This window comes from Oenanthe melanoleuca, chromosome 4A (assembly GCF_029582105.1).
Source record: "Oenanthe melanoleuca isolate GR-GAL-2019-014 chromosome 4A, OMel1.0, whole genome shotgun sequence".
NCBI classification, from domain to species: Eukaryota; Metazoa; Chordata; class Aves; order Passeriformes; family Muscicapidae; genus Oenanthe; species Oenanthe melanoleuca.
The window spans coordinates 10,253,943-10,279,764 of NC_079338.1; the positions used below are offsets into that span (position 1 = coordinate 10,253,943).

General features: G+C 41.0%; 1 protein-coding gene across 2 annotated transcripts in view; it reads right to left on the reverse strand.

Annotated features, from left to right (window-relative positions):
• Positions 1-25,822, reverse strand: part of GRIA3 (glutamate ionotropic receptor AMPA type subunit 3) — a 143,522-nt gene that overhangs the window by 37,062 nt on the left and 80,638 nt on the right. For both annotated transcript variants that reach the window (XM_056491537.1, XM_056491538.1), the window contains exons 5-11: positions 24,939-24,992; positions 23,339-23,500; positions 19,655-19,822; positions 16,461-16,565; positions 15,078-15,185; positions 13,734-13,940; positions 3,862-4,238 (exon numbers count right to left, since the gene is read on the reverse strand). In XM_056491537.1, the coding sequence (XP_056347512.1) occupies positions 3,862-4,238; positions 13,734-13,940; positions 15,078-15,185; positions 16,461-16,565; positions 19,655-19,822; positions 23,339-23,500; positions 24,939-24,992 (1,181 nt within the window). The remainder of the gene's footprint in view (positions 1-3,861; positions 4,239-13,733; positions 13,941-15,077; positions 15,186-16,460; positions 16,566-19,654; positions 19,823-23,338; positions 23,501-24,938; positions 24,993-25,822) is intronic.

Below are 25,822 nucleotides of genomic sequence, written 5' to 3' on the forward strand. Positions count from 1 at the left end.
TGTCACAGGATGAGGCAAAAGAAAAATCAAATAAACCACAAAGTTGACACTGAAGGAAAGACAGACAGAGAGTTGAAGAACAAGAACATGGACAAGCATGGCCTGGCAGTCTCCTTGACCAAAGAACCCCAGTTCCCCCAATCCATCTGCTCAAAGACTCCTTATACCCACTGCAGGGGCTGGTGTAGAGGGATGCAGGAGAAAAAGGGTTAGTACAGATATACTGGGCTGGTAATCAGAGAGTGCCTGTTCAGTTTATACTGTGAACCACAGAAATGTTTTTCCATTACTCAGATAATAATTATAGAAAACTCAGTCACAGCTTTTAATACCAGCACCACTTTTTCTGATGTAAGCCATACCTGTCCACATGTGCAATAATGTAATTAAAAACAATCAATTAATGCTTTAGCTTAATACAGTTTTCCAAATCACCTCAATTTGTATGACATTATTTTAAAATGAATTAGAGTGCTAACAAATGAGAGAAGCAACACTGAACAGGAACAACAGGATTATAACTCCATTGTCAAAACAAAGTCAGATGGTGTTTTCAAAAGCAAGTAAAGAGGAAGAGTGCATACCTTGAGAGGAAATTTAAAAGGAAGCATGGAGTCAAATGAGAGCAAATTAGTAACAAGAGAAAAAATCAAATAAACATTCAAATTCACATTCAGTTTCCAAGAGAATAACACATATATTACATTCAAACAAAACATCATTGATCAAAATAGCTTGGATTTTGTTTCTGCTCAAGGCCATAAAAAATATTTGATTTCCTATATTACATATACATATTAAGCTTCTCACACTACTCCATTTTTAATTGGGCAGTTTAGATCAATATAAGATGGTTGTTATGCTGACAAATTACCCTGAACACCTGCCCTAGTGTGGAGCCCCTCACACCCTGAGCACACCTCAGCTGGTACCCCCAACTCTGGACCCAGCCAGCCCTTGGCCTCGGAGACACAACAGGCAGACACAGCATCTGAAGCACTGGCTTGAGATGCTCCATCACAGGAATGGCAGTGGGAGTTTCAGGAACGTCAGGTTACCCTCTCCTTGCTAATGTGAAAGTCCCACAAAGTCATTCCCATGGCCTTTAATAGGAGTCTCTTGAGTCTTCTCCTGTGAAAGCAGGGACCTAGAAATACACCCTCTAAATGACCAACCTCTTGAGACAGTTTTTAATAACCCTTCTGTCTTTTTCCATCAGCAATTAATTAATCTAGCCTCTTTGTTCTACATGAATAAAGAGCAAAATGAAAATACATGCTCTCATAGAGATTTCAAAGATATTTTTGCTCAGAACAGTGTTACAAATTTGACTGTTTTTTCCTGACTCCATTTGCTGTACACATCTTACATAAAAGCGGGTTTAATAATCTACTTTTGATCCTTCAAAACTGAATTTTCAATGATTTAGCTCACTCTGCAGAAAACACAGCAACCTTTGATAGCAGAACAAAACTACTGAAATAAATGATTACATCAAGGGATGCACTAACTCCCAGCCTTTGGCTGCTCTCTGATTCTGTTTAGATGACTCCTATTAAATAGAGAGAGGAGAGTATAGGGATATATCCTCTGGAATATCCACACAGCATACTCACCAAGGACAGATCTAACTAGTCATTAGATGTCACAGCTGTTCCACACAAAGGCAGCTGAAAGAGCCTTTATCAGCAAGTACAAAAGTGATCTCTCCAGACTGCTTGTCGGCATCTCTCTACGAGTGCTGTACGCTCTCATATAAGAAATTTATTCAGACAAAACTCACAATGGAAGAATGAAGCCCCTTTTAGTGGCAATGAAGTAGTATGAAACATTCATATAGTCAATGTACTGTGAATGGTGTAACCTTACACAGATACAGATTAAAAATGGAATACTTGGAATAGTCCCTTCTACGGAAAAGAAATTTGACATTTTAATCAACCTAAATCAACATATCAGTTAAAGGAACAGTGTTTCTGGAATTTAAAACAAGGCACTAATTTTTGTTGTTTTTTTGGTTTTTTTTCCATAACAATGCATGTAACTGCCTGGAATGTTATCATGGAAGATTACAAAATAACTGGCCCTCTTCAAATGAAGGTCATATATCAATACTGAGCTAATAGCTTCTCATGGACAGATAAAATAAACAGATATACGGCTGTCTTCCTCCTTTTTTTGTAGGTATTTCCAAGGCACTTATTGTGGTTGTATTGAAAAAAACCAATGTGTTCCACTTGTTATATAAGATCCATGCCAAAGAGTCACATGAGAGCTTCCCAAAAATCCTATGCACTTGTATTTAAGTGTCAATAACCAGACCCAGCGGAAACAGCGATGCCTGCAGCTTTCCATGTGATGTCCCAGTGCTTATTTCCCGGTCCTTGATATTGGGCCACACGTGGTCAACAGCAATTTAAATGCTAGGACTACTCATCCCCTTTAACAGCAAGCAGTGGGGCAAAGAGTCAATGAAGGCTTGAGGCACAAGGCAGAATCAGGGAATGCCAAGAGGGGCAAGGAGCCAACAGCTGTCAGTGCACAGGGAGGCAGCACACCCAGACATCAGGAACTGGGGAAACTAACACAAACTCATAGGGTGATTATTGCACACTAACAGACAAAATCCTTCCCAAAAAACTTCACAGAAATTTTGTCGCTTCAGTGAGGCAACTCAAGACTCCTAATGCTATATGGACCAAGAAAACCCAGCACCTTTTCAATGATTTAGGTATTAAAAAGGGCAACATGGAGAACAAGGTGCATTTTGAATGCCAGCACTTAGGAAAAAGATCTCTCTCTTCCTCTAAATAGCAACCTTGTTAAATGGAAAACTGTATTCTGTTTGTCTTTGCAGGTGTTTTTAATAAATAAAATAGCTGGAAACTGGTTATTAAATTATTGTCATTCAAAACAAAATTATTGCTCCAAGACTAAGAAACTAGATAATTTTACTGCTTATAACAAGCACATCACCAAAGTATTTTACCAGTGTAAATGCAGAAACATGATAGATGTTATTAAAAAAAAAAATCTGTGGTATGAATTGTTCAATTAGAGGAAGCTTCACTATTTTCATTTGGTTTTTAAAATACTTCTATAAAAAGAAATGTAATTCTACAATAGTTAATAACAGTGCTCTCTATTAAATTGGTTCTAATATCAATCATACTTTATTACAGCCCTTATCCGGAAAGAACGTCTTCATGAATAAGAAAAATCTTATTGGAAACTGGCAATGCTTATTAGGCTATATTGACTATGAACAGAGGGACAACAGATTAGACTGGACTGAACAGTACAGACAGAGGACAGTAGCACAGTACATCTGGAGACATGAACATGTGCAAAATGGTGGTAAGCAGAAGGATGAAGAAGTTCAAGAAGAACAAAACTGGAGAAATTAGGCTCAAAAGAAAGTAAACAGACTAGTAGGAGCCTTGATGGGAGTGGAGATGCTTTAAAATGCTGTTGCATGTGACTTTTGAAAATAAATCTTATTTTACAAAGCAGAATGTGTTATATGCACCAAGGAGATGACCGCAAAATGAGATATGCAGCAAAAACACGGTAGCACTCCAAGCATTGCTGAAAACAGAAGACCCTATGCATTTTACAGCCTCAACATGGTGAATATAAGTTTGGCAGAAATGCATAAACGGCATTATAAGCAATGCTACTTACTCTGGAGGCAAATATTAGCAAGCATAGTGGCTTGATGAGGATGCTGAATATTAAATGGAAATGTCAAAATAAAAAATTTGGAATTAAAAAGAAATTTGAGAAAGTAACATATATGCACCATGGCATCAGAAAATGACCATAAAATGCAAAAAGGTGATGGAGTGATATGGAACAAACCTTGGAGAAATATCGCATCCTTGCTGCATAAAGGCACCCAGGGAAAACCAAAGGCTGTTAAATATTCCAAACTCATTTGGAGGGTCAGGAGGATTCTGAGGGTCACGTGGTTCTTCTGTGTTGTCTTCCAAGTGCCACTCATAAGGGCTGAATCTGCTGACTAGGAAAAGAACTACGCTGACGCCAATGTAAGCAAAGACTATACACATCCAAATTTCATAAGCCAAAGGATCCAGGAAAGAGAATACGCCTGGCTTAGATTTCTGAGGCTTCTTGATCATGATGGAGATGCCCAGGCTCATAAAGGGTTTGGAAAAGTCTATGACTTCTTCTCGCACCAACGTTATGGTGAGGGGGGCAACAGCTATATCTGCTCTCTGAAAAGGGAAAACAAACCCAAGTTAGTTACAAGTCAGACACAACAGAATCACAGTCTAGAGTCTCAGGCTAATGAATCAGATGATAAATTACAAGAGCGAGTAGAAATAAATTCTTTGCAGGCTATTTTGCAGTCACTGAAGTTAACAACCACATGATATTAACAGAAAATTATTAACAAGAAAAATTAAAATCAAATCTGTGCAAGGGGCTCATGACAGCAGCATATACTTCTATTAAGTTAAAATGGATGAATAAACACTACACAAACTGGACAGTGAGACGGCAACCAACACAATGTCATTTTCTTGTAATGGTCTGTAACCACTCATTTGTCTCAAAGACTTTGGACAAATTCTGTGTTTGCTATGTTTTAATTCTCGCTTTTTTGCTCTTTCAGCAAGTTCTCTTGCCTTACTGATTAGTCCAGGATCTTTAAAAGGAACCCATGAGAAGCAATAAGTCATCGAATTTCATCTTCACTTGGGTGCTACTACTTGTATGCTCCTTTAAAACTCCACTGCAGTAAGGGACAGAAGATAGTAAGTACTGGGGGGATGGAAATCAGACAGACCCTTTCTGTGGCCTCTGAAGAACAGTTAACACAGATTTCTGACTCCCTGAGGAGCAAACAGCCTGGATAATCTGAGGAGAATGAAGTCATGTATGCCCTCCTGTCTTAGAGACCTTGGCTCAGAGGCCTGTAAGAGACTGCTCAGGGCTGTGCCACCTGGAAGCACAACTGCATCTATCACATCATTCATTGTTCACCTGTGCACGGTGAAAGAACGCCCTTCCCTTCAATCTGTACATCCCTGCTGGATTCCATGGGTAGGCAGGCATGTATAAACACATTACTTAGTTTCCTGATTAAAAATAACATCCCAGGATAGATTTAACTGTACCTGTATTTCTATGCTACAAAGATTCAAGTCGTGCTACTTAGATACCCTAGCCTTGATCCAGTCAAGTACTCAAGTACTTGTATGACAGTGAAACAGAATGCTAAAAAAAAGAGTCCTTTTCATTTGAAGAGTGTCATGAGAGTCTACATACCTACATACACTATTTAAAAAACTTAAACTACTCATGTTATTGATATTTTTAAAGAAGGCCTTCCATTGTTAATTAAGAATTTCAGAAATAAAAAAACGGTTCTTGGGGAAACCTTAATTTATTAGTGCCTAAACCACTATGCAACTTTTAAATCAGATTTTTCCCCTCTAGTAACCAGGCATCTTTTTCTGGTGGAAAAGTAAAGCCTGATTAAACAGAAGTTTGAATAAAAGATAATGGGAAATGTTAATAAGATACGACTAAAATCTGTGCCATGAAGTAATTGAATACACCTTTATGTAAATCTGGGGTGATGTACATGACTGTCATTACTGTCTGGTTTGCTCCTCCTCCTAGCTATTGGTTTGGGTTTTACATTTGATAAGCAGAAATGGCAAAGGCTTCTCATACAACTGATCAGAGCACCGTGGGCTTGGTGCCTGCTGGTGCTTGGCAGCACCTGCAGCCATCCTGGAGCACTGCTCAGGGTTTGCAGACCAAGGCCAGTGACAGCCTTGTCAGATGAGGGCTGGCCCTCCCCACAGCTGCCTCTCTCTGCAGGGCACCCATCTGCACACACAACCTCAAGGTTTGCTCCAGCCACCCAAGAATATCTCTCCACAGTTCACAGCAGCATGTGCAGCTACAAGGTATGTGCACAAGTTCACTGCTTGGAATAATCTGATAAAACCATGCCTGTGCATGTAAGGAAGCCACTCAGAAATCATGGCCCTGGGTGCCCCTCTGAGCCCTGCTCAGCCCCTTTTGACAGTCGTGTAGTGGGACACTGCCTTTACCCTAGAGTGGCTGATCCTCAAGGAGAAAACCTCAGCTGGTTTCTGGTCACTTACTACAAAAATCTAGCTGAACATGGCTTGAATACAAAAACTGAAAATGTGTTTGGATGCTTAGATGTTTACTGGCTTTGCAGATGAATGTGTTCATCACCTAAGGAATAGACAGACTGGAGGGGAGGATATGGGTGGAGTGAGGTAACACCTTTGGAAGATGTTGGAACTTGTTCACTGAGGAATTCCCCCAAAATGTGCATTTCTCTTATAGCTGCTGCTTGTTGAGCTCCTGTTAAATACTAGATGTCTCCAGTCAGGGTGAGATTCACACAGAATATCAGTTTTAAATGTAGTCAGAGTCCACAGCCAGCTGGAAGACTAAATACGTTGACCACGCTACTGTACTTTTTGTTGAATTAATGAGGTACTTACAAATTAATCCTTATTAGAGCAAGCTAAATGGATCAGGACCCCTGTGGAGACTTAGCAATGTCTCCATGTGAAGTGAAGCTTAGGTGGGAGGCAGGTGCCTTCCCACCAGGCACTTTTGCATATGGACTACCAGCCTTGGAACAGCCCCTCAAGGGAGGAAAAGGCTGCTTCAGCTGTAAGAGCATTTCGTTTCTGGAGTATTTTCATGGACTTGGAGAATTTTAATTCTCCTAAAGGGATATTTTAATTGCCAAAGCAGACGTTGGAACTCTTCCTAAGTGCTGATGCAGCATGCAATAAGGTGTGTATCTCCTTCATGGGCGACTAAGTTCATGCAGGATGTTCCTATGAGGGGATGAAGCTGATGCTGAAGCACTGAAAAATCACTTATTAAAACCCTGGTTGTTACCATGTTCATATCATACAATACAGATTTCTTTGTAAATAATTTCGAACTGCATTTTAATATTAAACGGGATACAAATACTAATTTTCTGACACACTTCAGTCTTCCTGCTTTCCCAACATCCCCACAAAAGGCATTCACTGTATTGGAAACACCAAAAACCTCCCTCATCCCTTACTGAACGTGGCAACAAATGGTTTCTGCAGAGGGAACAAGCATGGGCTCACACACAGAGTCCTGGGAAACCAGGGCACTGAGAGTGGACCAGCTACAATCCAACACCCAAGCCTGGTTGCTCATCACTTCCCTGAATATTAGCTGCACTAGGGAGGTTAGAAAACAGTTCTCTCTTTGCTTATCTATTTAGAGATACAGTATTTGAAATGGAGAGCTTATGGAGAGCTCTAAGCACCCTAAAGGATCATTAATAACTGCAGCACTGTTGAGAATTTCTCTCCCTGTTACGGCTGCAGATAAGCAGAACCCACACAAATTGAGCTCGATTAAAAAGAACACAGCCACAAACATGCCCTTCTTTGCAGAGAACTGGAGGGGGGTTTAAGAACCTCAACAACTGAGCTTTGCTAATCACTCATGACTAATGGTGTTTCAAACATCATCTTCACTGCATTTGAGCTGGGCAAGAAATGTCATGCATTCCTCTGAGGCTTGTTCTGTCTTTGCCTACTAGTGTGGGAGGGATGGATTTAGAGAGGACAGGCAGCACAGAGGCGCTGCCCACTCTGCTCAAAGATGACCCCAGGGAGCTGCAAACCTCCAGACTCTCTTGGGGAGGGAGAAAAAAAATAGTAAATGGAAATATCCTTCTACATGGAGAATGAAAAATGATAAGATGTTCCACCTCTATAATCCAAAAGGAGGGACAGGATTCTTCTGCTTACAGACCTTCTGATAACTCTCCCAAGTTCAAATCTGTGCACTAGAGACAGTGAGACATCTGGGCTGTGCTCCTGCCTGCACATGCTTTGGGCCACTCACTTTGGCTGCTCTGAACTGAACACCTCTTTGCCCAAGGGTTACTCTACAAGAAGTGGGGCTGGACTGCAGCCACTCTGTGTGATGGGAAGCCAGGCATCACCCAACTCTGTGCAGACTGAAGCAGAGGGACACTGACTGACTTCCATTGGCAGCCAAACCTCTGGGCACCCCAAAAGTGCTGAATGCAGGTACACAGGGGCACCAGAAGAGACTGTGCTGCAATGGGGACTGTCTCTGAGCATGTTTTAACACTCTCAGTGCAGTCTAAGGTTTCCAGGTACCAGAAAATAGTGTCAGACAGAGCAGCACATCACCTGTGGTATCAGCTGGAAAGAGCTACCATTGTAAAGGCAGTCCAATATTCCCAAGGATATTCAGGGTGTGCTGAGAGGCTGAGTAATGGGGCAATGTGGTTCTAACACATTAGCTCACACTTATTTAAAGCCAACAGGTCATATCTGACTAGCAACATGCTGCACTGAAGTCTTAATACACCCTAGCTGAGCAGTGTAAAAAGGTATGAAGGTGTTAAAACAGCATCTGGCCCTGTCTGCCACAGTTTGTCAAAGTTAAGTCCATTTGTGATTTGTGTGGATGCCCACAGCTCATTCTGACACACTCCTGCCATTCACAGATGGAGACATAACGGGTACATCTGTTTTTGGGGCTGTGGACATATGTGTGCTTCCTGTGCCTGTGCTTGGGCCCAGGTCAGCCAAAGCCCAGCATGGCTCTGTGCCAGGGCTGTGATCCTGTCCCTGTGTACAGGAGGAGGGTCTGAGCTGCAGGGCAGCAGCATCACACAGCTGCCTTTGGGGACCTGTCCGTGGACTTCCCCCCCTGCAGAAACCTGGAGTGAGGAGCAAAGAACAAGCTTCACCCACTCATGGCACAGTCAGGCTCTGCCACAGACTAAGAGCCTGTGGGGGGTTTTCTGGAAAAGTAGGAGTCGAATTAGTCTGTGCTGTGATCCAAAGGCTGTATGTGCCATCCTTATTATTTCTGCATGCTGCTGGTGGAGCCAGGCAGGCCAGCCCCACAGGAGGCTGGTTATCCTGCTGAAGGCAGGAGATGTGTCACAGCCCCACTGTGACAGAGTGCAGCTCCTGTGCTCCGGGACCGCCTGTCCTTCACATCCCTGCTTCTCTCCTTTCTGCTATTTTACATATTGAGAGGTCTTTATAAAGGCTTGTTTTAACCTGAGCAGAGTTTTAAAGGCTGTAAGGTCTGGCTGCTCTTTTCATTCCCCAAGCATGTGTAGTTACAATTAAGATCTGTGTTCAAACTCCTGTCAATTAGCCTGAGCGCTGTGAAAAGCACCAGGCCCGGGGAGGGATGGCTTCCCCTGGCTGAGCAGGGAAGGAAGAACAGCAGCCTGCATTAAAAGGGGAAGAAGAAATAAAAGCCTACAGAAAGAGGCTGACCCCACAGAAGAGAAAAGACGACTGTCTAGTGCTCAGCAGCTGGTGGGTACAAAGCCCAGGGGCCGAGGGAGCTGCTGCTGCTCCTCAGCCCCAGCCAAGGACACGTCCTCAGCCTCTGGGTCACTGCAGGACAGCACTGCCTTGCTGGAGTGCTGTGCTGGTTAGATTTAAATAGTGATTCAGCCTCCTGGACTGAGAATGATTTAGCTACTTCCCTTCTGAAAAGTCCAGGAAAAAAGCTTTACCTATTTTCTATTTTTATTCTGTTGAAAATTTCCACTATTCTTTGGAAATTTCTTTTAGCCTAAAAGAATAACTGCTTGAATGGGTATCTGGCAGGATGAAGAGTTTTATTTTGATGCCATCAGAGTAAAAAACCAAAATTAAGGAGCATTTTTCAGCCTGAACTGACACTTTTTGATTTATGAAAAGCCAAATACTTTTTCTTTCATGACAAATTTCATTATTATTATTAATTAATATTACAAGTATAATTACTGCTACTATTACTACTATCACTAACACTTAGAAATTGCTAACAAACCACAAAACCCTGTTATTTCCTTTTGAACAAGACTGCTGGGCTCTCCTGCCTGAAGCAAAGGAGTTTGGGAATGTATGCTCAGGCAGAATTCCCTGCTCTGGGGCTGCAATCCCTCTGCAACCAGGTGCAAAGGTGTAGTCCCTTTTCCACAAGGAAAGCCCCAGGGGACAGCTGAGATTGTCCATGACTTCAGGGACCCTACAGTACAGCAGATTTTTATGCCCTCCAACCAGACCTGATGTGACATGAGACAGGGCAGGGAGAATTTCTAATGGGCAGCATTTCAGTGTGTAAATGGCAATGTGTAAGTCTTGGGAGTGCTGACCTCCAGGGAGTGTTACACTGGAGCCAGAGCTGCAGTGACACATCACCCCTGCTGCTTTGGGTTCAGCTCAGGGCAGACTGGCCCTCCCCTCCAAGGCAGGGTCTGGAGGCTGCCTTTCCTCCTTTCCTCCTTTCCTCCTTTCCTCCCTGACTCTGTGCTGCCTGCACTCCATAAGAAGTGACAGCAATAGTAACAATGAACTGGCCCAACCCAAACATTAAATACAGTTAATTAGGCTTTTAACATTAAAATGACAAGCCTGTCCTAAGAGCAATTTTAGAAAAGAGTTGAATGCATGGGCTATGCAAAAATGGCTCAGTATTCAAAAAGCTGGCTGAGATGCCCTAGCAGTGCCAGGTGGTGGATAGGAGGCTGCTGGGTCAGGAATATGCTGTATATGACAAATGAGTGGTTATCACTTGAGACAAATGCAATCTAAAGGATTGTGTTTCTGCCACAGCTCAGCTCAGCTGCTGGATAACTGGTACCAAAACCAATCAGGCCCCTTTTATCCTACCAAGTCTATCTTCCATAGATGCTAACAAAGGTACTTAAAATCTAATCTGCCTTTTATCTTCCCAAAATGGAATCCAGAGGAGCCAAATTTGAGTCACTTTGCTGACAAGATTCACAGGGGCATTACGTTAATATAGTTTTAGTCCCCTAATAGAGTTTTAAGCCAGTGAGAGATAAAGGAAAGTCAGCAAGTAAATGAGGCACTTGCTCCAAATAATTAGCACTTCTAGAGTACTTCTCATCTTCAAAGAGCTTAGTGCACATCCTTGTGAGTGTGGTACACAGCCCCCTCTCAAGGGATGGAGAAAAAGGCCAAGGGTATTTCACAATGTTTGCAAACAGAGCTGGGAAAAGGTCTGGAGGGCTGGTGAGCTTTGTACTCAGAGTTCAGGGGATGTTTTCCCTGCTTACAGAAAGCCAGGTGGATTTCCATGCAGCTTGCAAGCTCAGTTCAGCTGGACAGTTTGGGGAGCTGGCTCAGCAGCACAGGGCTGGGAGCATTAACCTGGGTCTGCACTCAAACCTCATGGGACACATCTGACCTTTGAATAATTGAGCATTGCAGTGGAGAGGCTTCAGCAACAGAGCTCACAGCATGAGCACAGGAACTGTTGGGGGTCAGGGAGGAAAACATTCCTCAATTTTTCATTAACGAGAAAACACAGATGAAATCCGTGCTCAGAATACAAAGGAACTGACCTTTTTTGAAGGGAAAAATGAGAATGGTGGGGTGGTTTTGGGACTGTTTTAAGGAATGGCCTGTGGTGCCTGCAGGGCTGGCTGTGCTGGTGTGGAAAGGTCACAAGTATGGCTAGGGCTAAGTTTGATGCTAAGGATGCAGAACTCTGAGTTAGGCTGTGGAAAACGCAGATGCAGCCACCTTATCACACATTGTTTTGGGCTGGAAAGGACCTTTAAAGATCATCTAGTTCAGCCTCCCTGCCGAATCCAGGGGCATCTCCCACTGGGTCAGGGTGTTTAGAGCCCTGTCCAGCCTGACCTTCAATGTTTCCAGGGATGGGGCATCCATTGCCTCTCTGGACAACCTGGGCCAGGTCCTCAGCACCCTCACAATTAAGAATTTCTTCCTAATATCTAATTTGTATCTACCCTTTGAATCTTTGAATTTGAATCTACCCTTTATCAGTTTAAAGCCATTCCCCCTTGTCTTATCACTACATGACCCTCTAAAACATCCCTCTCCATCTATCTTGTAGCCCCTTTAGGTATTGGAAGGTGCTCTAAGGTCCTTTGGAGCCTTCACTTCATCAAGCTGAAGAATCTCAACTCTCTCAGCCTTTCCTCACAGGTGCTCCAGCCCTCAGAGCATTTTTGAGGCCCTTCATTCAGGTAGATCTTGCATGGCACAGCAGCTGCACAGACTGATCTCACTGCTCAGGACACAAAAGCTGTAGTCCCCATCACACCTTTCCTCCCCTAGAGTAGACAGTCCCTGTGCTCTGACTGTTACTTGCTATTTCAGGTTCTCTTTTGCCATGCCTTTTCCATATGGTATGGTTATTTTTTTGTCACTGGCAAGTGCATCAAAAGGACCCAATTACAGCTGATACTCTTGATATTGCTTGAATCACACACAGAGCAACTGAGGGTATAGTGCAATGGTGCAATGCAATGTGCTTGGAACTAAACTAAACCTTTGCTTCAGAGGTTCTCAATGGACTTGTGCTCTCCAAGACAGTGAACATCAGTTTGCCAAATTGCACAACTGAGTCATGGGGAGTTCAGAAGATTTGCATAATGTAAAATCTCAAAGCAACAGGGAAACAAAGAAGTGAACCAAGGGTCCAGAACCCTGTTTACTTTCTGCAATCAGTAGATTTCCCTCCTGCCATAATACAATACAACAAAAACATCGTTATTTCTATAAAACATTTTCAAGTTGAACAGGCTACCAATTACATAATAAGGCATCAGGACTGACTGCTTCAGAGTAAGAATACTTGTGAAAATCTAGCAATTACTTAAAAAAGACTGATTCATTTGAAAAGAATTCTCACTAAACATTTTGCAAGAATGATGATGCATTATCCCAAGGAAATTTTGAGGTGACTTTTAGAAAGTACACTCAGCCATAGAACAAAAGGAGGCAATTGAAATATGTGCTTCTGCTCAGATATTTTTAATAAAGGGAAGCTTGTTAAAAATAAACTGCAAAGAAGATTTGGGCGGAATCACAAATCATCTCATTAGCATCTGAGGAAAAAAAAAGATGAAATATCAGCTTGAGAAGTCTTTTCTGCAAAGCCAATTTTCTCCCCCTTCCATCTGGTTTATCTGTATTCCAAAACTCTCATTTCCAAAGAAGAAAGAAGTTTCTAAAATGGCAGTTCCGGACTGTTTTTGTTCTTACTAAACAAAGTGATGCACACCCAATATAGAAATATAAAGAGGAATGCAGTGAATTAGCCCTCTTTTTTTTTTTTTTTTTTTTTTTTTTTTGGTCTGACAGTTGATTTTTGAAGCCAAACCCAGTGTTTAAAGAGAAGAAGAGAAAAAACGTGGGCAATTTCACACCTGCATTGCTTCTTACCCTGAAAAGCAACCATGGAGTTAAATGGGTCTGATCAAACACAAACCAAGATCAGTGACCCAGCAAGGCTCAGCATCCCAGATCAGACCATTAATGACAGGGACACCCTCCCCCCAGCACTTAAGAGACTGATACAGAAAAAGAAGATCTGGCAAATGAGGAGGAAGCATATGAAGAGCAAACTGTAAATTCTGCTGTAAATAAGAATCTGAAGTTTACCCAATGCTACTTCTCAACATTTTGTGGACCCTGATTTAGAGAGCAGCAATAAAAATGTGACATTTCCTGCATTGAAACAATTAGAAAAGTAGACTACAAAAATGGTAATACAAAGAAATATCTAGAATTTTAAAGGTAGTATTCAAACAAATAATCTTTATTTTGCAGTTTATTAACTTTGAGCATAATTTTTTATAAAGAACATTAAAATGAAGGTTAAGAGAAACTTACCCCATAGACCAGCTCACCCACCATGCCATTCCATATCTTAGTCTCAGGGTCCCTAGCTCCATATTTCCCATCTCCAACAATTGACAGTTTGTATTTTATTCCAACATGTTTTGCTATTTCAGAAGCTAAGTCTACACAATATCCTTCATATCTTTCATTCCCTTCTAGTTGTTCATGGTTTTTCTTATACATTACATATGGTGATTCCTTTGAAACAAAAGTAAAGATCAAAAGTCTATGAATGCAAAACACAGCTGTAAACCACACAAAATGAGAGCTGCTATTATCTTTTACATTACTGGCAAGTATTTACATTATTTCCTGCTTTACTACAGAAATTAGAAAGACAGTCTTCTAAAGCATAAAAATCCTTGGCTGAACCTACAGCCACACCTACTATTTATTGATTTTATTTCTAGTAAGGAGCCATTGAAGACAACAGGACTTTTTAAAAGTTACACTTCTGTTTGCAGAATTCTGCCTGATTAGACAGTCAAGAAGCATCATTGTAGCAATAATTCAAGTTTCAGTGTTTAAAGATTGACATATCCAATGCTTGTACCATCACCACCCCAGTGGCCAAAAATGGGGCTCTGATGGAGATATTTTCAAAGTAGCCTAAGGGAAGCTAGGTTAAAATCCTCAGCAGTATTTTTTGAATTCCCTTAGCCTTCTTGGAAAATTCTAGTTGAAATGCTGATTATATCTCACTAAATCCATAGGAATATAAAATACAATGCTTCAGGAAACAGCATAAAATTGACTCATGCTTAGTAGAATTAAAAAGCACGGAAGTCCCAGCAAATGCTGCACAGAGCAGGTCTGTAGAGGCGTTGGGACTGACACAGGTGCTGCTGCTCGTGACACTCAGGAACAGCTTTGCTCCTCTGGAATTGCACAGGGAAAGGCTGCTTTTCACCAGTCTAGAGCAGTTCCAGTTCTCTACAGGCTTCATCGTGCCACCCTTACTCAGTCCACAGGGGTTGAGTTTACAGGAGCTGTACCTGAGTGAGGGGTGCAAGATTTGACTCTACAGCAGAAAGGCCAATCTCTGTGCTCATTTACACACATGCAGAATAACTTCACTTACATGAGGCACTTAATTTGAGTTCAAGTGTCTGGGAAGCATCAAAGCACAATGGTGACCTCAGTGAGCAGACTTATTGATACGTATGTAAGTTAGCAGGGTCAAGCCCTCAGAACACCTCTGGAAGATACTGAACTTTCCAGCCACTTGAATTCACACAGTATTCACCATCTGCCTCCTGACAAGGTGTCTAGCACACCTCAGGAGTCATGTGCCTTGTTTCCCAAACACAAATACATTAAGAACATAAAACTTACCAAGATGGTCGTGACTACTATAGTTCTGTTCTCCACAGATGAAGTATCATTAGAAGGCAGCTGATCTAATGCTGGCACATATCGTTCATATTCATTCCAATAACCAGCCTATAAAAATGGAGATTTTACCTCAGTATATACCTTTACAAGGACTCTGGTACCTGAACTTATAAGAGCAACTGTCAAAACCTAAGGCTTTGTAACATTTCTCATTCACTGTTTTTGTCATTAAGAGACTACATTAGCTTTACATCTATTTCCTTAAAGAAGCAATGTTCTCAAGCCCAAGAGCAAATCAGTGCATGCCAAATCTAAGTGAAAATACATATTAAATTCTCCCTATCTCAATTCACATCAGTATGGTGCCTGTGGAATAAATTCCCATATATCCACAGCATAAGAACATACTACAGACAAAAAATAAACTGCATAGCATTCTGTGTAAAATTCTCTGATTTTGTGATTTTTATCCAATACAGCCCCTGCAGATGTGAGCTGGCTTTAGAGCAGATCACAGACATCATTAGCAATGCAGGCACAGCCACATTATCTCCAGTGTGGGACACAAAACCCTCTGTGAGCACGAGGTGACTTTATCAGCTGGCTGGTGCTGACCTTTTGCTGCCTCACTAGGCTACCACAATAGCTTTTGTATTTCTGCAAAACACAGAAGTAAAACTGTTCTCTGCATTGCACAGCTCCCTGAGTGGCTGGGCCATGTTTAGAGGCATTTGGTTATCAAATGTGCAGAAATGTTTAAGGAGTCTCAGTGGAGATCAGGCAGGTGAAACCAGGGGATTTAAGAGACTCACACACATTCCTCTCTCAGTAGTTCTGTCACCCTGTTTACCTAATTTTTTTTAACATCAGCCTTAAACTTTTGTAACACTGATCTAGACAACTATCCCACTTAGGATCTAAACTTTATTTAGGAGACAAGAGAATTAATAAAAAATTCTAATTAAAACCAAACTTATTTTCTGTTCATTTCAGAAAGTTTCACTGTTTCCAGCTTCACTATGGCTCCAAAGCCCGAGATGAAGAGGGAGGGAAAGATGGAGAGGAATTTAGAAGACAGGACTAGGCACAGGACCATGACAGTAGGTATTATGCTTGGCAGTGAAAAAGTCCCAGAAGGATTTTAAGGGAAAAAGTTGTGTTTGAAGTTGACATGGAAACCAGTGAAGATGTTAAGCAGAGTGAATGGGGTTTAGTCCAGGAACTGAATACAACAAGGCTCCTGGGATAGGGAAGACAGCACAAAGGGGGCACTCCCCAGGACACTGTTATTACACTGCATTTCCAGTATTTTTGAATTTCATTGGTTTGTTGGAATAAGTATTTGTGAAGGTGTGAAATCTGGATCCATGTCTTGAAACTCACCTTCCGTGATCCAGCAGCCTTCATTTCATACACATCAATTGTGTAATTTGTTCTCCGCCCATAGGTGTCGAACTGGATGTTCCCTGTCATTCCTTGAACTTGCACCTTGAGGGAATAAACAGAAACATATTTTAATAAAAGATTCACTTTATTTTTTATCTATGTAAGAGACTTGTACTGCTTCTGACACAGCCAGCTGTACTGTTCAAAACAACCCCAGTCCCCATTCTCTGAGTTCCAGCTGTACGTATTTGTTAGAGCTCAGCTGGTGACTCACTGCCAGAGTGAGCTGCATTTAAGTGAAATGAGCCCAGCAGGTATGTTAAATGCAAGAAAGATTGATTCTGCCATGCTTGGTCACACTGGGTTCACTGGTACAGAATGGAGCATCAGCAAGGCACAAGCAACAATTAGTGCAGTTAAACCTCTCACAGGATGGCACAGAGGGATCTGCAGTACCAGAATGGCATAACATTGCTCATTCTGGGAAGTGTTTTTTTTTAGTATCAGTCCCAGTGTAGGAGAAAGGAACGAATGTCTTCTCTGAATGAGCACAGACAATTGTCTCTACTGCTTACAGAGTTTTGGTCTCAGTCAGGATGGATGGGTGTACAGACAGAATTATCATTACCTACTCACATGAATCATCTGAAGGGGAAGTATAAAGTACTTTGTCTCAAAAAAAAGAGCCTTTCTTATTTCCCTGTATGAAAGGATGAGGTATTTTAATTTATCACTTATCAACAATGACAAGCTGTCATCTCAGGCAGAAAAGGTAAGAGTCTCAAACTTCAGTAGGGGCAAATTATCTTTAATATTTAGCAAAAACTGTAGAAGTTACAGGAAGAGGTGATGCTAGACTAGTCAAAGGTAAACTGTGATTGATTTACTGTTCACTCTTTAGAGATGAGGTACAAAGATACATAAACCAAAATTTCCATGGACTCCAAATTATCCAGTGAGCCTAATTCACAACAACAGGAAGTTTCTTTTTTTATTTGTAAGTAGATTTGAATCTTCTTTAAAACAGTTAATATCACTATAGGGGCTGAAAAAAATCTGAGGTATTCTTGTCTGCAGAAAGCTAGAGAGATGAATTGTACTTTTAAAACCAAATTTGACCCCAAGACATCTTATCAACTGTGGTCTGAGCAAATGTCCTTGTAGGGCAGTTGACACATAAGTTGCATCCAGATGTAAGTTGCTGTGCCTGCCTTTGGCATTTACTGGAGCTTGTTACACTTGTTACACAGCCCAGTGCCCACTGAGACATGAGCTTCGTGCACTGGACACCTTTTGGCTTCAAACTTAATTTGTTTCTCCTTAGTGGGAAAACAGCAATTTGCAAAACCTGGCTGCACTGAGGCAGGAAGGCTTGCCAGGACTCAAACATTTTTGGTGGGAGTGTGTGGAGGCAATTGCAGAGTGACTATTTATAAGTGTCCAGATCTGTTTCAGGTAAACTGCCTGCCACTGACCTGATGTATTAGAACCAGCTTCAGAAACAAAGATATGCACAGTTTTCAAGGCTGTTGGGAAGAAGTTTCAAGTAATGCCTAATGACTACAGTAAGGCACTGGACCTTCTGCTGGCACAGGATAGATATTTCAAGGGTATCTTTGAAAAAATATTATTATCTGAGTTGATGCCAGAGTGGAGAGGAAAAATTATTAAATAATTGTTTTTATTTTTTTCCTGAGTGAAGATTCAAGATCATTGTCTGAATACAAGGAGAGAAGGTGATGGACAGGATGGACTGGAAGGCCATGTGGGATGATCTTGGGTAGCTCTCATTGGAGGTATATGTAAACCTCACTTACATGACTCTGAATAGCTAAAAACATTCAAGGCAACCAGCTAAAAGTCAAACTTCTGCATTTTTTGCCAATCATGCCTTTTTATATCTTTAAAATATGTTTTTAAAATAAATTCTCCTAAATAATGGAGTGTCTATTGCAGTGTTAGTTTTCTCTATTGACATGAATATCTCATATATCAGGACAGCACAAATCCTTTAGCTGTTGTGAAGATTGAATTTATTTCTCTTCAGAAGTGTGTAATGATACACTAAGAGAAATGCAGTTAGGGAATATGTTAGGAGGTGAAAAAATGGCATAAAAAAGAGCTCTGGCTTTTATGTGAGACTAAACCATCTCAGTTTCAAGAGTGATATAATCTAATTATAACCATCCACAACTCATTATAATATTCTGATACAATCCTTCCAACTTGGTAACTGAGAAAAAGTAGTCATTAAGCTAAGTGTATGAAGATTAACCTAGGATTTGTTTTCATCTAACACAGGCTTATTTCTGATCTCACTCACTCCAGTTCTGTCTGCATTAATATAATCAATGATAATAGATTTGTTTGAGAGTTATTTTGAGCAGATTAAAAGCAGTCTTGTCTTTTGTATCTACAAAAACATTATCCAATTTTTCCTGTTGTCACTTGCTTTAACACAAATAGCAGACTAAAAAAGAGTTAAAAATCAAAAAAATTAGAGACATAAGTGAGGTATGATCCCATAACTACTCTTATTCATAACTACTGCTAGGGATAAAAAATTTGGCCATGCAGAAGGTAATCTGGCTGAATGCAAAGTTATGCCAGGAACTGGAACTGCCTGGAGGCTAAACTGCTCCTAGGCTCTGGCTGGTGCTGAGATCTATCAGCACTGCAATGACCAACAACAATTTCTCCACTGTTTTAAACTAATCTGAGTTGAATTTTTACTGGCAAATTATCAAAACTGCACACTTGCATTTAAGTTCATAAACATATCTATCCCTTCAAGAATTACAATACAGGTGCCAAAGACCCAGTGGAGTTCTGTTAGTCAGATTTGCAGCTCTTGTGACTTTAGAAACCCCCAGTAAGAGTTTGATTGCAAAATGGGTCATGCTCACCCTCCTGGGAAGGTGGGGTGTTCTGGGGGATTGTTCTGGGGGACAATCAGGCAGCTGCTGCATCAGTGCCAGAGAGATTTTGGCCAAAGTTTTGAGAGCTAGTACATTATGCCTAGCCCTCCATCGAATACATTTTATCCATCCTTTGAGTTCACCATTAACTCTGTTTTTACTTTGTTTCCCCGGAGGAGCTGCAGCTGTTAGAGAAGCTCTGTGTACAGGGAGGGGACACAAAGCGCCACAGAACCGCTGCCGCTGCTCTTCAGCTGCTGTCCTTGCCCTTACCATTTTCAGGGCTCTTTCTATATCAATTCCCTGGCTCCATGGCACTGCAGGGTTAGCAAGGCAGTCCCCAGCACTGCCTCTCCTGGAGACATCCACCCGCTGCCTCCGCAGGTAGCGGAACGCCTCGGCGATGACCAGAACCGCGTCGTGGGTCAGCGCAGACGTGTACTGCAGGGGACACAGAGAAAACACGGTGACAAGCTGAGTTTAGGATCATCCTGGTGTACCACGGCAAGTCCTTTTTGTTAGAAGAATCATGCTTGCAGATCCCTTTGCTTGCTGTCTTTCAGCTGGTGCTTTGCAACAATTCCACCTATTTCAATTAAAAAAAGAAAAATATTTTCATTCTGTACAGCAGACAGCAGCAAAATAACAATACCAGTTCATAGTTGCATAAAATTTCAATTTAATTGGAAACTTGCTCATCTAGATGAGCTTAGTATGAAAGTCTGCAATTCCATGCTGGACCATACTGATACCACACTTGAGTTTTTGCTTTAGATTTTTTGTTGTTGTTGTTGTTTTAACAAGATTGCCAAGAGAGCTTTGACTTGAAGTTAACATAAATCATTTCTCTTTGGGTGACAATCCTGATTAGGTAGCATCTGTGGCAAAGAACAGATAAAATTACTTCTCTTAGAAAACAGCTATACAAGCAAATAATCACAAAATACATTTTAGGCATTACATCACCTTGGTAATTCCCCATCTGCCTTCCCTTACTCCATGATAAATCTGCAGAGGGTGGTAAGCTCTGTGTAGCAGCAGCTCTTGAAAAAAACCCCAGACAACTTAACTTACATGTTCCTGTTGCTGTCATCTTCATTCACTGCTCATTGCATGTTATCTGGTGACACCTCCACCATGCTATAAATTTAGTATCACATAGCAAATGTCATTGAAGAGGGTTGGTTTTTTGGTTTTTTTTCCACATGTATCTGTTGTCTGAAATTTCTTCCCTCCTATCATGGCCTGGGCTTTGTATATGACATCCCTGGGTTCCACTGGCATTACAGCAAACCCAGAATTTCAGGGTCTGTGCATAGGACCCTTGCAGCATGGACCATGGGAGCAATTGAACATGCTCAGTCTGTAGGAGCAGATTTCAAGTCCCTTGTAGGTGATCCTCAATACCTCCACATCACTTGTAATAGAACGAAGGAAGAAATGAAGACTGGAAGGTGCACCTGCCCTTCTGTTGGCTGTCTATGGTCCCACAGAGATCCTGCCTCCTGAGGAATCTCATGCTGGAGTTCAGGCCACAAGAACTGCTGCCCACATGCAAGTTAGAAAGGCAGAAGTCCAAGTTTCAGCTGCGTGTTCAGCTACTTTCTTTGTGGATCAGATTTATTATATTCAGAAATTAACTCTATTCTGTAGGGCAAGACAGCACAATTGAAGGTTCTGCATTTCTTAAAACTGAGCATTATTTTACTCTAAGTTCTTCAGTTTGATATCAAGCCATGGGAACTCTGCACAGAACAAGGCGTGGCTGCACGTGCAGATCAAGAGAATTGTGTCTGATAAAAGGAGTGCAAAGGTAGGGCTGTGAAGAAGGTTATAGAGCAGACATTTCACTGAGCTTTAAATGACAGCAGCTTACAAACTTACTGGGAATGGGTGGTGCTGCTCTGACTGCACAGCACAGGCACTCACTCTTCTGATCCTGCCCACCTTTACCTCTCCCTGTGATGCTTCACAATAATCACTCTCTCCTCTTTTAGAAAGTTAACAAAGCTTGTATGTCACAATCCACAAAATAATACAGAACTGGACAGTAATTTTAAGGTATTTGTTCCTGTATTTGAAAGAAGGATTGTAATAGCTGCCCAATCTAGCAGAACATAAAACTTACACATTGATAATTTTTTCAGCAGACTGCGTCAATTGTCAGTAACCTTAATGCAGTCCCTTCCAAGTCATGCCAAGAGAGCTATCTAATTTTCTACTTTATTTGAATTCTACTTATAAATGCATGAGCATGCAAAGAGAAAAAAGAGAGAAAGAAGGGAAAGGCTGATAAAATACAGAATAAATTAAACATCAGGACTTTAATCTCTAGGCAATTTTATTTCCTAATCAAAAATATTGTACACTAATTTTTAAATATGCTTTTTGTCTGATTAACAAATACTGTGCACGTTTCTATAATAAGCTGTATATTTGTGGAAAGGTAATGTAATCTTTGTGTTTCTACCATATACTTAAGATTCTTTTTTAAGGAGGGAGAATAATTTTTTCCTCCAGGTAAATTGCTTTCAAGTGGAATAAAATCATCTTAGGTTAACTTCGTATAATTCAGAGCTTTTAAGATTAGTATGATACTTATCTTCACTTCTGCATCACTGCTAGAAAGCTTTAGAAGGCAGGACTAAGTCCTAATCCACAGGCAACAATACACTAATCTGGTTTTTGTGGGCCTCTGTTTGCCTTTCTCTGCTTCCTCTGAAATGCCAGCAAGGCTGTGGGATGGTGTGGGATTAAGATAATTTTCCTCCCTCACAGAAATTTCTTGCTCCCAGGGATGGAAAAGTACCTTTCCAAATCACCAGTGAAAAGCACTGCCAGAAAGAGCAGACCCTTGTAAGTGGCTCCTGTTCTGTCTGTGAGCCCAGCCCAGTGCTGCTGCCTACCCTGGTGCCCCCCATGCATGGAACTGGAACAGATTTTTCCTTCCTATCCTATTTTAATGCTTTCCTGAATTTTGTCTTACTCATACCGAGACATTACTCCAGCTTATCAAAGTAATTTTGTATTCAAATCTGTTTCATCAGTTTGCATGTGTCCTTCTCAAATCAAACATGATAGACATGAACTTTCCCATCAGGGCAGTGGTTTATATTAGTCTGTGTACTACCATACCCAGGTTTCATTCACCTATGGATAGTGGTGAAAAAGAACAGATCTCACCAAAAGAAGAAGAGAAAGAAGGAACATAATAGGAAAATTACTAATATGCAGTGATCCTAGAAGAGTTTATGACTTCTGTGCTGGAAAGAGTTTTCCTGATGCACTACACTGGACAGTGAATAGCATCACCCTTTATGATAGAGATGCTGAGGCAGAAAAAAATCTGGGTGAGATAGTAACAGGTTGGAAGTTTCCTAATAACAGGTGCATTTACTTCATCTAATCTGTGATAGTTTTGGTGAACCTGGGACTTTCATCCAAAAAAAAAAATTTGAAAGATTTTATTGGTTTCAGTTATATAGCCAGACTGTTTAAGTAAAGGACAGTGGTGCAGAACAGAGGGTTAGGTTATGAGGTAACTGGCAGCAGTAACTAGGAGGCAGCAGTGGCTCCTAAGTGAATCCAGAGCTACTTCATTTTCCACGTGAAATTCTCTATTACCATTAAAATGGACTAGTAATCCAAATTTTCCATCTAAAACCTAACCTAACTAGCCCCCATACCCAGCCCAAGACTAACTCAAGAGGTTCATGTTAGAAGTTTTTACATGCACTGCACATGACAGGATTTGCAAGACCAAGCCTTTGTTTCTGAGGAACTCCCACCACGGTGGGCACTTCTGTGTAGCAGCCTCAGCCTCTTTCTCTGGAAGGGCAGTGAATGTTGTGACATAATCTCATCAGGGATCTGTATCATGAACATATCTGAGATAAAAACTCCCAAAGAATTGTTGAAAGCATACCATGTCCATCACTGACAGATTAAAATAAATACCTTCAATGGTGAGTTTTTTGCTTCAGGGAATTCCCTTTCATCAAGCCTCATCCAGCGCTGTAGAAACTGTTGAACCATTGGGTTTTCATTATTAACAATCTGGAACCCAGTAATGTTGGCACCTCCATGCATTACTCTCTCCAGAACAATGTCTGTGAAACCCTGGGAGGACACCCATAAAAAACAAAGAATCATTGTCATCCAAAGCCACTTTCCTCTGGCTCAGTTTTACCTGCTACAAGTGCAGCACAAAAGACACTGCTTAAGTCCATCTTGTTAGCTGAAAATATTCTACCAACTACAGGAGACAACTACTAATTAGTAGTTACAACTACTATCACAATTAAGATTTTGATAGTGGCATTTTGAGTAGAAAACTTCCCTTTCAGGTTGTGTCAATGTGGTAGGTAATATTTGCCAGTCAGACAGAAAACAGCAGGGAAACTCAAAGTACCATTTCCTCTTTTGTCCTGATCATGGTGAAAACTGGTCAAGGACTTCAAATCCCACTTGTACAGCAAAGTGAACACAAAGGTTCAGGGCTGGGAAAGAAAACCACTCAATGCTCTTGGCAGGCAGCTCTCCATCACAGCATTACTCAGCATGTCACGTGCAAGCAGAACGGGATGATTCTCTCCCACTCTGTTGTTATTTATACCTGAGGCAGTAAATTGGAGTCTTTTTGATTAGTATGACTTGATTGCAGTCATGTTTATCTGAATGTCAATGGTTACACATACTAAAAGGCAACCCAGAATAAGAACCTCTGTATTTCTATGCACGAGCTAATCAGTGAAGTCATGACTGCTTCTTATAATGCAAAATGATGCATCTTAAAGTCATACAGTACTTACACTAAATAAGAATATTTAAAAATTTGTCTTTTCTGCTTTAACGACACCAAAATATGGATACAGAGAATCTTTGAGTAATTAGGATTGCCAACTAGAAAGTGAGAGTTTTGGAAAAACATTTTTCCACTTGCAGTAGACACAGAACCTAAAAAATGAGCCTTCCTGCAGGATTAATTATAAGACAAGATTTTTATAAGGAACTTAAGTAGATGGTGTTTCAAAAGCCTCACAAACGTCCCTGAAAGTCAATCCTACTCTCCAGAAGAAGCTCTAATACAGACAAAAATGTACAGCCTCTTCCCAGTAGGTCAGCACATTCATAGGCACAACCCTACACTCTGAAGAAAAGCTAAACAGCCTTGGTGGTTTACTGGATAGAATTTTTCTAATTTGCAGCTTTTTACCACTTATACAGAAATATGCTACAATTATTTTTCCTGGAGTGCTTAAATTCAATATATGTTATATAGAAAATTACAGTCACAAGTATCTAATTTGCTAAGATGGAAATTAGTGGAAAATAAATAATTAAATTATTACTTTAAAATTAGTAGAAGATATGACATTTTCTGACAACAGAAACTGAATAGAGATGACATACCAGTTATAGTATTTACTGAAGTAATTTCTCAAAATCCAAGTACTCATCCATGCATTTCCACTTCCTGATTAAAGTTTCTACAACCTGAACAGAATATTTTGCCCTCTAAAATGCAGCTATACTTTCCATGAAGAAAAGTTCTTACCAGGTTAGCTAACATGTAGTGATAGCCTCTAGAATGTTTGCCGAGGATTACAACCTGTATGGAGAAAAACATTACATATTATTCATTTGTAAGAAGATGACTCAACTAGGGGAAAAGAGACAGAGAATCAACATTCTTATAATCTTCCATGTTCAATTCATGGACAGCATGAGTATTCCAGAAATGTGGCATTACAGACAAGATGTAGTCATTTGTGTTTTTCAAACACATGGGCAGAGCACAACATAGAATAACTCACAAGGCTGAGAAGACTCAGCTTGTAGAGATGACCTTACCTGGCAAATTCACTCTTGTGGTCACAGTGTCCTCCCTGCAGATCAGGTTAATTTTAATTATCAGTTCAATTATCTGCTCTGAAATGAGGTAATACTGTATCTACCCAAAGTAAACTCCTGTTTACTCGGTTCCCTCTTTGTGGAGCATAGGAGAGGTGCAGGACACTGCCCAGGCACTCACTGTGTACTGACCTGCACCAGCACAGCAGGGCTGGGTAGGCTCCAAGCTGTAAAGGGAGTTCCCTACAAGAACCCTGGCCAAGCCCTTCCATGAATGGCTAAAGCTGAATTCCCAAAGTCATAAGCAGTGACCTTCATTGCCTTTTGACAGGTTTCAAAAGGCCAGAAAACTTGTCATTTCCAGTGCATCTAAATGGATACATCCGACCTTACAATGCTGTGTCAAAATTGCTACTAAATGTTATTTTGCACATTCCACTAAGCAACATCTCCTGCCCTCGCTGACCTCACTCAGCATCTCTCTGTACAAACAGTCAATAAATTGAATTGCTAAGAGACAAAAGGGCAGCAGGATGAACTCAGCAGCTGAATTCTCTGAGGGTAATGGGGAAGAGTAGAGGCAGCACT